The 14,224-nt window shown below is 40.4% G+C and overlaps 1 protein-coding gene across 1 annotated transcript in view; it reads right to left on the bottom strand.

Moving 5' to 3' along the window:
• Tok (tolloid-like protein 1 tolkin) overlaps nt 1–14,224 on the bottom strand; it is a 49,127-nt gene that overhangs the window by 18,765 nt on the left and 16,138 nt on the right. Inside the window, exons 2-3 of the mRNA XM_072019122.1 lie at nt 553–705; nt 247–451 (exon numbers count right to left, since the gene is read on the bottom strand). Of these exons, the coding sequence (XP_071875223.1) occupies nt 247–451; nt 553–705 (358 nt within the window). The remainder of the gene's footprint in view (nt 1–246; nt 452–552; nt 706–14,224) is intronic.

Genomic DNA, 14,224 nt, shown 5'->3' with positions numbered 1-14,224 from the left:
TGTAGAAGCATTTCGCATTAAAAAATTCTCTGTAAAGCGAAACACGCTATTCCTGGCATTTGAATTAACTTGTCCGAGTCCTATGCTCACAAAAAAAAAAAAAAAAGAAAGAAAAAAGAAACAGAAGAAAATGAGTTACCACCTAAGTGGTGTCACATGGCACGTATTTCGAGCTGAAAATCTCGGATCATCGTCACGCTGGAAGCGTTCGCGTAACTTTCGCGTGAAATTTTCGTGCCGCTCTACCTGAATTCAACGCCTTCGTCCCTCACCCCAGGCCTAGCATCTTCGTTCCTCGCGTTAAAACTGAATCCACCCTCGAGCTCGCCGTCCATGCTGTATTGATTCCGGTCCACCATAATTGGTTCGGATTTCTCTTGAGAAGCCACGATCTCCTCGTTCTCCTGATGCGCCTCGTTAGCGTCGTGCTCATTTTTAAATTGAAGGATCTCTGGAACGACACCTGTCGCTAGCATACATCGACCAATCGGCTACCTTAACGGATATACCATCCGAACGATGGAAAAGTTTGGCCGTAGAAAACTTTTTTACCTGTAAGACCCTCTTCTTCGACTTGAAGACCCTCTTTCAGCACCTCGTCCCGATACTTCTCCAGCTCTTCCAAGTAACTCTTGTTGAGTTTTTGCTGTCGCCATTCGGTCTCGTATTTGATATTCGGCAGAGCGATATCGCCCAGAAACCCACCTGCAACGTAAACATATCGACGCACACATTCATGAATCTATCTTGATACGAAGCTTGTGACTAGACTACGGATAATTGTTTACGCTCGTTTTATCTTATCTCCGCTGTATTTTTCAACTCTTTCTAATCCTAATATCTTCGATTCTTCCCTCTGCGCATCTACCGAGTACTATTAACCTTGCTACAATTATAGTTATCCGTATAGCCTTTCGTTACGATAAAACGTCTTTCTAACCAAGTTGTCGTGTTTCTACGTTCGAAATATTTATCCTCCCCTCTCGTGCGTGTAACGATACGCATCTGACATCAAGTTAATGCCATTTAATCACGAGCAGGTATACTCGGCTGGTGAATCCAGCTCGTATTCGGGAATTTCGTCATTTCGTATTTGAGGAGCACGACGAAAGGAGCTCACGCTTTCGCGATCCACCGTATCTAACGAATCTCGTGTGTGCGCCTGCTGACAAAGATTGAACATTACCCTCCGGTGGCCACGTAATTCTCGAATTTACATTCCCCGTCTGCACGTGCTTCGGACTTTCGACGTTCACCGTCCATATGTCTTGTTAGCGATACCAGCTGTGGGATAGCGAGTTTCCAAGACACTCGACTGCTATAGCGTGGTGCATTGCACAGCCTTATTATCAACGTTCATAAATCATGGAACGCGGTGTTATCGGTGAAGAGAGAGAGAGAGAGAGAGAGAGAGAGAGTTTGTTCGACTGCAGTTGTTTCGACCGATGTAAACAGCCTCGGTCGCGTTATCAGCTATCAGGAGCGGGTCGAAGATTCGTGACGAGAAAAGGAACGAACCATTCGAATAGATCGCGCGAGAACAGGAAAGAAGTAAACTAGTTACCGAATATTCTGAAAAATCACGTAAGGTACTCTTGTAAGGAATGATCGACCATCGTCTTTTATCGCTCTTCGACTCGATTTTAACGACGCGTACCGAGAAAAGATACGTTTACAGAGGACGAAGAGCGCTTTGTTGGAGAGAAGAATTATTCAATTCCGTGTCAACCACCTGGTCGATTTCCTATTATTAGTTAGAGAGACAGATGCTCGATGGAGTAATAATTAAATGAATGAGACGAAAGGGACTGTCATCGTTGCTGTTCCCAACGTTGATTCGATTAAATGGATTCGACTATTCCTGTTTTGGAACAAGGAAATCCCTCGGAAAAGAAAGTGGAATTAAACGAAACGGCTTTATGGAAATCTGTCTAAAATATCGGAGGCTTTGCACAAGTTGCTAGCCTATTATAGGGCATCGATCTTCCTATCGACCTCGTCTCGTCTCGTTCGGATTATAAGTGGCGTAAAGAACCCAACCAGCGGGGTGAACGTGAATGAATCGAATATAAGAAACGAGGAGGACGTTGAACGGAGGACAGTTATCTTTATTGGGAAAGTTAAAGCACCGTTCAAAAAATAGCTGTTAATGTACGATATTTGAATATCAGAAATTCGTGTCAACTATTCATTGATTATTGGCGTTGCAATATTGGCGGAACTGGCCAATATTAATAAAAGCCGCGTTAGTCATTTCTGTATCTGTTATAGACAAACAATGCCTATCATAATAAAGAACAAATTAGCGAAATCTTGATTATTCGAATTAATCGTGGCACATAGTTGGATAATCGAATTTTTATGTTTACTAACGCTTACTGCTCGTAATCAGTTCTGATCACCACATTAATGACGGTACACGCTAAGAATCGTCTTAATTAACAAGAAACACTTGTAATTCATGTACCGATGCCGCCAATCGAACAATTTTTATGAGAAATAGTTATATCACGATGTATAAATACCTACCGAATCTGTTCTAACTCGTAAAACACTTTAGGAAAACCATCGACTTTCTCCCTATTTTCTGAGAATGCCTCCGGTAACAGGTTGCTCATAGCAATCGATAAAGTTCTAAATACAAATTTCAAACGATCTGCTATCAACTTGCTAAAAATAACACGCTTCTTGACCTCTCGATTTCTTTTCTTCTAAACGAACGAGCGAACAACAATGAACACCATCGTGGCACATCAACGTTATATCATTTTAAGTGGTAGATGCGTATAATTCGCACGAAACGAGTCGACGCTGCATTTTGGTGAAATGGGAGCGTATAAACGTCTAATTGAGTGGAGTCGGCGCGCGTGATTCCACGATCGTTGTGAGATTGCAGCATTCCACATGTCGTACGCTTCGTTTTTGGCCTTTGATCCCCGGCGGCAGGCGGTTTTGCTCGGTATCGTTGACGAAATACCCTCGCGGTCATGCTTATCGGTGTTTTCATAGCGGAAGGCTATTGTGAAAAATTCAGAATTTTACGCGCAGCCGCACTGACCTGTGCTCATCCGAGTAATAATTTTCTTCCTTACTACGCGGATCACGAGTGACGAACTTGCTTGTATCTCTCTTCCCTTTTTCTATTTACTTTTTCTTTTTTCTTTTTTCTCTTTTTTAACCAAATCACGAAGTTATTTGTTTCAGTAAAAATTCATAAACTGGTTTTTTACGAGTTCTTTTAAAGAATCGTACATACCGTGACTCGCAAAAATAATTGAACGTTTATAGACATTCTTTTAAATATATTACGCGTACAAAGGATTTTGTATGATACACGCGATTCATGTTCAATTTCGTCAACTATTGTATACTTATCTAAAAAAGATGGCCACATTTTCCAAATCCTTTATAGCATTCTAAAAATGAAACCTCGTTTCGACCCGTTCAGAGGAAACAATTTCGTTATGTATAATTTTTACGGGCAGTCGTTCGTATATTTTCAACCTACAGAAAATTGTTCTCTCGACGATGGGACCTTTTGATCGACCGTCATTGCGAGCGTAGAAATGCTTTGAAATATGCTGTGTTTTTTCTCTCGTCGCTTGTAATTTCGCAAAATGGCGTTAATTGTTTGAAAAATATCGCGTGTTCGAGTTTCGAGAGTCGTGATAAATTTCATGTTCGAAAATTTCCTGGAATTATTCGCGAAGTTCTTTTTCACACGGCTTCGCATTCAACGGCTCAGGTATTAGCGGAACTTGGTGAGTCGCGAGTATTCGATGACACTCGTCGGCGATTCGTGTCAACGACGCCGTTGTTACTTCGATTCGAGAGCGTTCGTTCTCATTCACAAATTCGGTGAGCCGCGGTAACGATCGTCGCGGATAGAACTTGTGCCACCGGAACCATCGAAACCAACCGTGGAAACAATGCTTTCTCTTAATCTTTTCTTCGTACTATTTTCGATGCTTCGATAACTTCCTAAATATTAGAAATTAATATTTTTTATATTTTTATATCACGCGTTTTTATTTCTATTTCTATAGATGTTCTTATCGAAATAGACTAACTTGGCTGACCGAGGGTCAAAGTCGTATTTTGTTGCAATTTACAGCCTGGTGATTTCATGAAAAGGTAATAAGTGTTGCTTCTAATTACCAGTTCGTCGTTAAATCCTACACTTTGATAAAATGCACATACTGTTACTACAAAGTCGTCAAAGTATCTGCGTACTTATAAGTGGTAATGCAAGTAAAGAGAAATATTTAAAGATATCAAAATTTCATTATTCGCAACATACTCTTTGGAGAATGTCTTCGAAGAAGTGGTGTAACGAGCGAATTATAATTTATTATCAAGTTTAACTTCTTTCCTCTAACGCTTAATTACTACCTAATTACTTCGTTTTTACTTCAAGAGGTTATCTTTATCGGAGTTCACCTATTGACCGTAGTCGAAATTAATCTATCTACAGCGACTGGAATGTGAATTTTAAAGCATTCGTTTCTATATAGTACGTCTTATTGTTACTTTGCCTACTTCTTAATGTGAAAGTGTTTATCGAAGAGAAAAAGTAAAGATAAACGTACAACGTTATTATCTACGTGCAGCGATCAACATCTATCGTATGGTTAACAAAACACGTATTATGTAGCCATGTTGTAATATATTCAACGTAGACTGTGTATCTCAAACAAAGTACTTGTTTGATCAGCTGTAGTTCTGTACGACATAATATGACGCGGAATCGCCTACAGCGGGGTAACGAAACATCATTTCGAGGATAAAGATCGATCCCGTTAAACACGAGAAACACTGAGAGATTGTTAGACAGAGAACGAATGTGCAATATATGAAAAAGTAATGAAAACTAGGAAAAAAATGTAATGGAAATTGAAAAATCGACTAACATTTATCTTTTATGAAAATACATTCCAATTGAATAGTTAATTCTTAATAAAAATGTTTCCATCTCGGTTCTGGGTAAGTTTTTAAGTTTCTCAGCGATGAAGCACTATTTATCAGAGAAAATAAAGCATTGGGAGAAAATAGGCTATTCAAGTATTCTTTCGTTCATTAATCAGCCGAACCGCGTTTACCATCCTCCGCCACAGATGCAAACACGAGTGTAAAAGCGAATCGAGTAAATGTTGACCTGAGATCACATAAATATTGGTCAAACATCGATGTACCACGCGAGATCAACATTAAATGCGAATGTTTGTCGCGTGTCAATATTAATTGTTCGATAGAAGTTTATACTTCGCTTTTCAGGGCTTCCTTCTTCCTGCTTTTTATTTGTAATTATGGATGGAACAAGTGTTTACCAGGTATTCGTTGTATAAAAGTAAACATGACATAGATTCATCGTTGAAGCTGATCGCGAGGTATAAACTGAATTATCAATTAAAAGTTATGTAAATGTTATTGAAAGGTTTTCGTATAAAGTCAAGGCTTTTACAGCGAGACTAGCACAGTGTGTGCCGCACAACGTAAGATTTATGTAGCTCGGTAAATACATTGATCTCGCGTAATATCTAGGTCAATACGAAATCCCGTATATCGCGCAATTGAACGTAAGCCAACAACGAAACAGGCCGACTAAAAAATTATTCCACTGCATAGAAAGGACTATTATGAATATCTAATATCGTACATCTAGAACCAGTATCGTCCGAATAAAATGGTTATTGTTTAAATATACGAACATACACGTTTCCCCTATAAAATTCTATGTTGTAGAATTTCACTGAAATTTTTCAAACGAACAAAAATATTAAAATTTGCCCAATTATCGTTTTGAAAGAAATATTCCAGTGTTTCGCTTTGTCAAACATTTGTACTTTCTAGATACGTTTCTAGATTTGTTTCAAACTCTACCGATAGATATAATCGTGATAGCCGAGTCTTCTAGCAGTGCGAATAAAATTTCACGATATTTCGCGTAATACGCATAGTACATTCATAAATGGCGTGGCCATAAAAGCCTGTGTACATCGATTTTGTCACTTGTACCACGTTTTGTGTTCCGAGCTCTCCGTATCTATTACAAAGCCAATACCACTTACAATAAGAACGCTATCTTTTCTTTCTTCGCGTCAGTTCGATACGAAGGGCGTCCTGCGAGGAAGAAAAACTGAACGGAACACGAGAGATCGCCATTGTTACCCAGGTCTATCTTATCGATAGACCCGATCGATTTCCTTTAATTAATCCAGTCATGGAGCACGTACATCGGACTCATCCCTACGTTGAACGTAATGTTGGCGTGTGTCCTATTAATGGCAGTGAATAATTTGTCTATCTAGAAATTAGCGAACACGATCCTGCCCACCGGGCCGAGTCGACGTCGATATCTCACCCTTCTGTTAACGAGGTCGCAATCGTCGAATTCGCCACCGATGAATTTGCCCCGAGTCGTAAATACCGGCTGCAATGTCGCCGCGACCGGTAACTCGTGGACAACGCCGACTCGATTTATTCGATCCAATTAATTCTTTCGCGTTACGAGATACCCACTATGACGCGACTTTTTCTATGCGACATTATCGCGATCGCAAGTGGACATTCGTGAAAGTTAATTGGCAATTTTCGATGCCGTAATTCTCGAAATCCCGATACCATAGAGTCGATTTAGGGTTTTCAACGATACGATTCATATTTCAATTGTATTCAATGCGGTAAGTTTATAGTTTCCGAAGGAGTAACTCACGAAGTGGTTGTATTCCATCGAATTGATTCACCGCCTTTCGAGGACTAATTCACGCGCGTGTTACTTTATGGGGTTAATTTAAATTTTTATTGCATCGTCGCTAGTGATGGTTTATACGTCGCTTTTAATCGTCCAGGTGAAAATAATGCGTCGAATATTACGTAATAACGGTGTACTTTATATCCTATGTTTTATGCTGGCATAATTTTCTGCAATACATAAAGTTGTCGATTTTTTAAAGATTTCGTCGTTGCTCGAAGTAACGCGTAGTAACGTTAAATTCTTTCAACGTTGATTTAAAAGTAAGCGAAACGTGATTAATAATTCGCGATATACGAACGTATCTATGGACGTCGTTAGTGTTTTAGTATATTTTTAATGAAGTTGACTGCAATGCCGATGAAACGGGAAGGGGTGGGGGGTTCGTTCCAAAAGGACATGGTTTAGAGTTGGAAGGCTGACAATGTCAACTATGCGGATAATTACGTATGATGTGGTTCATAAAGTTCGCCTCGCGTTCCAAAATTCACTTGCCGCGTTCTAATTTACAATCTATAGAATATAATCACACACGGAAACTAAATTTAATTTCTTAGCACGTTAACTTCATATACATACAAATTACGCTACAATAAATTACAATATTCTATCAAAATTCATAATTTGTCAATTGAACGATATTGTTAATTACTAAATTACGATGCAAAGGGACGACGAATGAACTCATCTACGATACAATTTAAAAGGCAAAACACGAAATACATGCGGCGATCCCTTTCCTATTAAATCATGAAAGGATTAAAAGTCACCCCATTGATTCATACGCGAACCGCGAGCATTTAAAGGCATCCGCGACAAAATCAGGATAAATAAATAAAATCGGCGAAACCTTTCCGATGGCCGGGATTAAACGCTGCCGCCAGCATTCAGATGTCCGATCCGGTTAATTAATTAGGCGCGTTCACGTACACACCGGGTATTGCCAGTAGTCCCTTGAGGGCTAGGGACGGGGGTCGAAATCGGCAGATTCACGGCGATACAATCGTAAATACGTCGTGGCTGGCAACGAGTATTAGGAGCGTACGTATTAGTCAACGGACCGTGCACGCATATCCTTCCCTCCGTTGTGTTGTCCACGATTCATTAATTTATGGTGTTTCACGATCGTTTCGGTAAATCTGCAAGCGTAACGTCCATTTCCCTCGCAGCCCCTATTCACGTGACACCGATATTTTAATTATATCGTTCGCGGGACCGCACACGGCAGAACCAACGTATTACGACGTCGTGTCGCATTATGCGTACGTCGTATGCATTTGTCCCTAGGCTACTATTCCGTCGCATCGTATACCATCGTTCGTTTAACATTTAAATGAACCTTTTTTCCCTTAGTTTGCCTCGAGCAAGTTCCAGTTCTGTCGGATCTCGCGCGGTGTGTTTACCTTCTTGCACCTATCTCGTGCAGCTCTCCTTAATTCAGTCTCCTCCAGATATTGCGAAAACTTTCTTCCCAGAGTTTATAGGAGTTTTCTTGCTCGGCTGTTCGTCTCACTGTTTACGCAAGTAATTCCCTCGTGAGTAAAGTCGCATTCTTTATTGCATATTTTATATATTTATCGAAAGTTATTGCTTGCTATTATTATTTACAAGCTAACTGTGTAATTTGCATAAGCACGCTATAAACGTCGAAACCAGTGACAAGTACACAGTGGACGAGAAAAACTCTTCCTAAAGACGCGACGGAAATTTTGTCACTTCCAAAGATTCTTAAAGGTTTCCGAGTTTCGAAAATCTCTCGAGAGTCTGATGATGGCCTGATATACGAAAATATCGAAGTTCCTGAAGTTGAACAATATTTTCCACGTCGTGTAATCAATTCGTGCGCTCTTGAAAGGAATATCAAGTATATATTTTGAATCGCGAACAATAGAGTCGATTCCGAGCAACTACTCGAAACGTTACATGCATAAAAAAGTAAAAAACGAAAGAGAGGGAGAGAAAGAGAGAGAGAGAGAGAGAGAGAGAAACATAAACGACAAAAAATAATCTGTAGGATGATTGATCCACTCGAAATAAGTCAAGCGACATTGTCGCTTCTTTTCAATGGCCATCGAGAAGGGTTACGGAATATCGATAGACATTCGAGAGAAAACAAAACGAGAATCGTCAAATTCAATTTTCCATCGCGTCACGTACAGTACACGGTCGCTCTATGAATTTTGTTGCAGAAGCGTACGCACACCGGCGCAATCGGTTACAAACCGCATAATGCCAAACCCCTGTTCGCTTCGAGCCGGTGATTTCGTGCCATTCAGCCCGTGGATTCGCCGGAATATTTGATGCTCGGTTAAAATCGCATTCTAGACCTCCCAGTAATGAACCGGAACGATTAACTCTACTTATCGTCGAACAATTCTCAGTCGAAGCGATCGCAATTTTCGCGCGTACTCCCTTTTCTACGTCGATCCTGCGTAATATCATTTTTTTTTTTTTTACATACATTCTATTTTTCTTCGTAGAAAGCACATATAAATAATTTATTAGGTATGTAATTTCGTTGGAATTTAATCAATTTAGTTAGCGGAGAAACGCTGAGAAATAATCGCGCGAACGTTCTGCAATTTGAAAACGTTGATTTCAACGTGTAGAAGACGAGATTAGTACGACGCTTTTATTTTTTCGTTGAAATAAAGAGGTGCTTTTTGTGGAATTAGAGAATCGGAATGATTCTTTGGAAGCTATTATCAGGAGTGGCTGCAATTCGCTGGATGATACGGAGAGATTATTTTCGAGCCCCATTTCCTCGATGAATTCCTCGACAACAGAATCGTACCCCTTATCTAACCAAGAAATTTTATCCTATCGTTAACTTTTAACCGCGTTCGAAAGTAGAAGCATAATTTTATCAATTTCTTTCGTCGGAGGCGTGGAACGGAGTCCGGACTGGAAAATCAGTAGAGAGCGTGTAACGAGCAAGATAACGTTCTTTGTGTACCATTCAAGCATTTGCTTTTGAATAACTCTGAAAGAAAATAAATTACAGTTACGCAATTCAATCTGCGTTTTCCATCGAGTCCACGACTTTGCGAAACCTTCTTCTTACATTCTTTTTGAATTGGAAAAAGTACCGTGGAACTTCTGACTTTAATTTAAAAGAATTCCCTTTGTCTCGCGAAGAAATGGATATTCTTTGTCAATCAATTTCAAGCGAGTCGTACAGCTCAATGAAAATAAGCAAATTTAGCTCGTCAATCTAAATTCTATTATTATTCCGACATCGATGGAACCATTCATCGGTAAGAAAACTAACTTTTCTAAAGTTCTTGGTACGTACGTCTACGCTATCGTTTCCAGGAAACTCGCATTTACGCGGAGAGCATAATCTGTTCGAATTACGTTGCGATTAATGCTGAAACGTGTAAGGAGGTTAAATAACATTGAAACTGCGATCGGTGCAACCACAGGATTGTGGCTGACAGCCAAACGGAAGGTCGGAAGTGGTTCAATCTCCGAATCGATCTCAGAAGCCTCCTTTTCCATTTCCAGGACATTTGCAAGAGCATTGATGTTATGAGAAGGAGAGGGACAGACGGAACACTTTACAGACCGGGCCAGACAAGAGCTACTTCCGGTTAGCTGGATAGAACGGGTTTTCCTATCGAACAACTTTCGATAGTTCGTCGAGCAATCGTATCGTCGATTCAATCTCCGTTAAATTTTCAGGGGATCTGCTTGTCTAATCTGTTATGTTTCTTCCTCTTTTTCTCTTTGCTCTTTCTACTTCACCGACGTTACTCTTTAACCAACGTTCATAACGCGCGTGTTATTTCATTTCTCGATCACTGATAAACGATAGATAGCGTTTTAAATCGATAAATATTTTGGCGAGTGCGAGTGAAAAAATATCTTTGCAATAACGAACGTTGTTTGTTTAAACATAGTTGTTTGCCCGCAATGCGAGAATACAGAAGCAAAGATTACATTTCGCGCGCAGGAAAATCACGCGAAAACGAGTTCCACTCATAAACTATGCTACTTCGCGTTGAAACAGTCACTTTTGTCTTCCTAATTCCCTTTGTTTCATCCCCTGCAAGCGTAAAACAACAAGACGAATATGTGGTATATAAATCATAAGATGAGTTATGATGGCATTCCACGGGAAACTTTCAGCTCTACTAAAATAAATTTCAAGTGTATTTCGGTCCTCGGCCAGGAAGTAACGTAGCATCATCTGATTAATATAATACTCGCCATTTTTTATCATTATTCGATTTGCGTTTCCATTCTCTTTGTTATTATACAGAAAACATATCTCGTATCTCCTTTTACCCGCGTATCCCAATCAGAATCTAAAGGAAAATTATTCAAATTGATTCTAACATCGAAATGTATAATTTCAAAAATTAAAAGTAGAAGCTGCAATCTATTAATCTCTGAAAAATTCTGTAGAGTATCTATATTATTCGGCTGTCCACGACTATAGCTCATCCATGTAACCTCTCGTTAGTTCGCTGTGAATCGAACGAATAGGAAGTAGCCCGCGTCCCTGGACGTCACTTTCGGAGCGATGTCTCGGATTTTCACCGATGAAATCATGCGTTTCTTGTACGCGAGAAGAGCAAGAAAGAGAGACGGACAGAGGAAAAGGGGCACAGCTCACCGACAACTTTTCGTAGCCGCGATTCGACGATAATGCGTCGTGCCGCGTTTCATACAGATATAGAAGCCCGGTGTACGTGTGTCGTATTGATTCGAATGGAGAAGCCTCTCGCATCGCAGCGAACCTCTATCGCGTCGGATTAAACGCTTGCGTATGCTACTGACGTCAACTTTCCGTCCCTTTTTTTCTCCCTCTTGTCCACTTCGTTCTCCCGTCGAACGATCCAGTGCAACTTGCGTCGATACGGAGATCTCTTTCTCTATTTTCTTCCCTTTATTTTCCCCTTCCTCTTCTTTCCTTTGCTTTTGCCTCTTCGTGCACCACAGCTTCTTGCCATTTTTTGGATCTTTCGTTTCCGCGCTTGATGTAAGAGCGAAAGGCTTCTCCGAATCGACGGCAAGTGCAAGCGCGACGACTTTACAAGTTGATCGTTTGCGTGTAACTCCAGATGAAAACTTCTCACACTTGATACTTTTTTAGTACACGGAGCCAATTTGCGAATTTTTGTCGAGCGTTTAAAGTTGTCGCACGTGCGCAGGAAAACGGATCGTGCAATACGATGCGAAAAATAATCCTCTATAAACTCCCTAAACACACAATCCTAAACATTTTATACACATTCGCATGATCTTCTTGCGAGAATTCTTCGCATCGAGAACCATCGTAAACGTACAAGCAACACCTTTGTTCCCATCCACGTTCTTGCTTTATTCCATCTCGCAGCTCATCCAACCGAATGAAAACGACACCGAAGATGGAAACACTTTTCCTCTTCCTTTTTCTGTCGGATACGGTGCGCTTCGCTGTACCGGATATCGCCCAAAGAGCATATGTCCGAGGATCAATCGAAGTCGATGCAACTTGGAAGAGCGGCACATCCGCCTTTCTCTCTATCCTCCGATCAACCAGCCAAGAGATAGCATATCAACCCGTGACACGCTCATGGCGATCCCTATGTCTTTACCTTTGGCTGCACTCTATACAAAGGAAATGGCAAACTCACGTTTCTTCCTATTTATTCGCCGCGAACTGACAAAGAAGTTTTCACCTGTATCGTCACCTGAGTCAAGAGTTTCGCTCTCTGGCCGTGAATCTGTTTTCGTGTCTCGCGGAATATGAGATTGACGTTGAATAATGCATCTCTGGCCCCTTCGACGAGCACAACGATCTTCGTTTTACGCTCTCGCGACCGAATCAACCTTTAATTGTATTCCGTTCTTCATTCTGCGTTCATATTCGCACACTGCTCGAAATAATTAGGGCTTTGTTCGCTCGCACGATTTTGCTGCTGCTTGGTAGATCGCGTCAGATGTTCGCAATGACTTTCCTGTTGGGTAAACTCTTCCGCTGGACGACTTGGTCGGTAGAACATTAAATATTTCAACGTGCCGCGAGAGATGAAAGGAGCTAGATAGGACATTTTAACTAAGCGGAACGTTGATCGTTCATCGAATAATAAATTAAAGAAAATGACTATATCGGTCGTTTGTAAGTATATCGTACGATTATCAAGAAACGAAGAAAATTTATAGAAATTCCGTATGGATATTATTTCGAATTTGAGTGGAAAAGTGGCCGATGGTCATTTCGGTCGAACGTGGAAGACGAGCATTCTGCAGAATCAAAGTCAGGAAGCGCGCTGCTACGCAGAAGCTAGCCGGACGTGATGAAAACTTATCCCTCAGGATTAGGTTGACTTCTCACCTGGGATGAGAGTCGACTCGCGGAAAAGGAAGACCCGAGTAAAAAGGAACGTCTGATGACCTCTGACACCCACCGAATATTTTTCTTTCTCTTTTCGTTTCCATCTTCAGACTCTTCGCACGATCGGAGGACATCCTTTGTCGCGCCATTTTCCATACAATCTATTACAAAACGAACTTTCTACCTTTTTCTTTTTACATATCGATAGACAAAAGCAGGAGATTTATGAAAAATTACTTTGAAAATCACGATTCGTTACTTTCAGAAGTGGACGAACGATTGAAATAATACAAAGAGCGAAACATCGAAAGAATTACACGCGTTCTTTTCCATTTTTTTGTTTTCCTTTTCCGATACCACACTGGGAAACTTTCTACGTGGTTATCTTTTCAGTTCCACTTTAACGCGGCAAAGCTGGGATGAACTTTGGATAAATTGAAATGCGTCGAAAAGAAACAACACAGCCGCGTTCGAGAAATGCTTTTTAGATTCGTCGTAAGACTACCCATCCACAGGGCAGAACCGAACGGATAACAATTCGGAAGTTACCAATTTCTAAAGTCTCGATTGTGTCCGAACGATTGAAAAGTTTCTGAAGTTTATATATATTTCGAAGAAGTTTAACTTTCGCTTAAATCCACCTCAAAATTAATCCGCCGATATTCCTAATCTAAACTTTTATCTCAATATCGAACTTTGTTGTTGGAAAATTTTCTTTGAATGATAATATTATCCTTAATCGAGCGACTCGGAAGTTTTAAGTTTCATTAGTTAAGCCCGATACAATTAACGTTTAATATTTTGAAAAACGAACGACCTGTTTTTCACAAACTAATTTATTGCAGGCAGATAATCGCCAACTTTAATCCATCGTGGTCAACGTAGCGTTAACTTAACGATTCATTTGCAACTTTTTTAATCAGCCTGCATTACGAAATTCTAGTTTTTAACACGGCGAGTATAAAAGAGCGTGATTCTTCGTCAAAAGAAGCCAACAAACATTTTTCTTCTTTACACCACACGCTTTTCCCAAAAACCTATCGTTTTTGCCGCTCCGTTAGAAACAGACGCGCGTTAATTCTACCGTCGAATCGTGTGTCCGCACGTTATTACCGTGCAAACGTAAAACGTAAAACTGGTAAAAATTT

The sequence above is a fragment of the Bombus fervidus genome, chromosome 16 (assembly GCF_041682495.2).
Source record: "Bombus fervidus isolate BK054 chromosome 16, iyBomFerv1, whole genome shotgun sequence".
NCBI lineage: Eukaryota > Metazoa > Arthropoda > Insecta > Hymenoptera > Apidae > Bombus > Bombus fervidus.
This window is presented reverse-complemented; position numbering and strand designations above follow the sequence as displayed.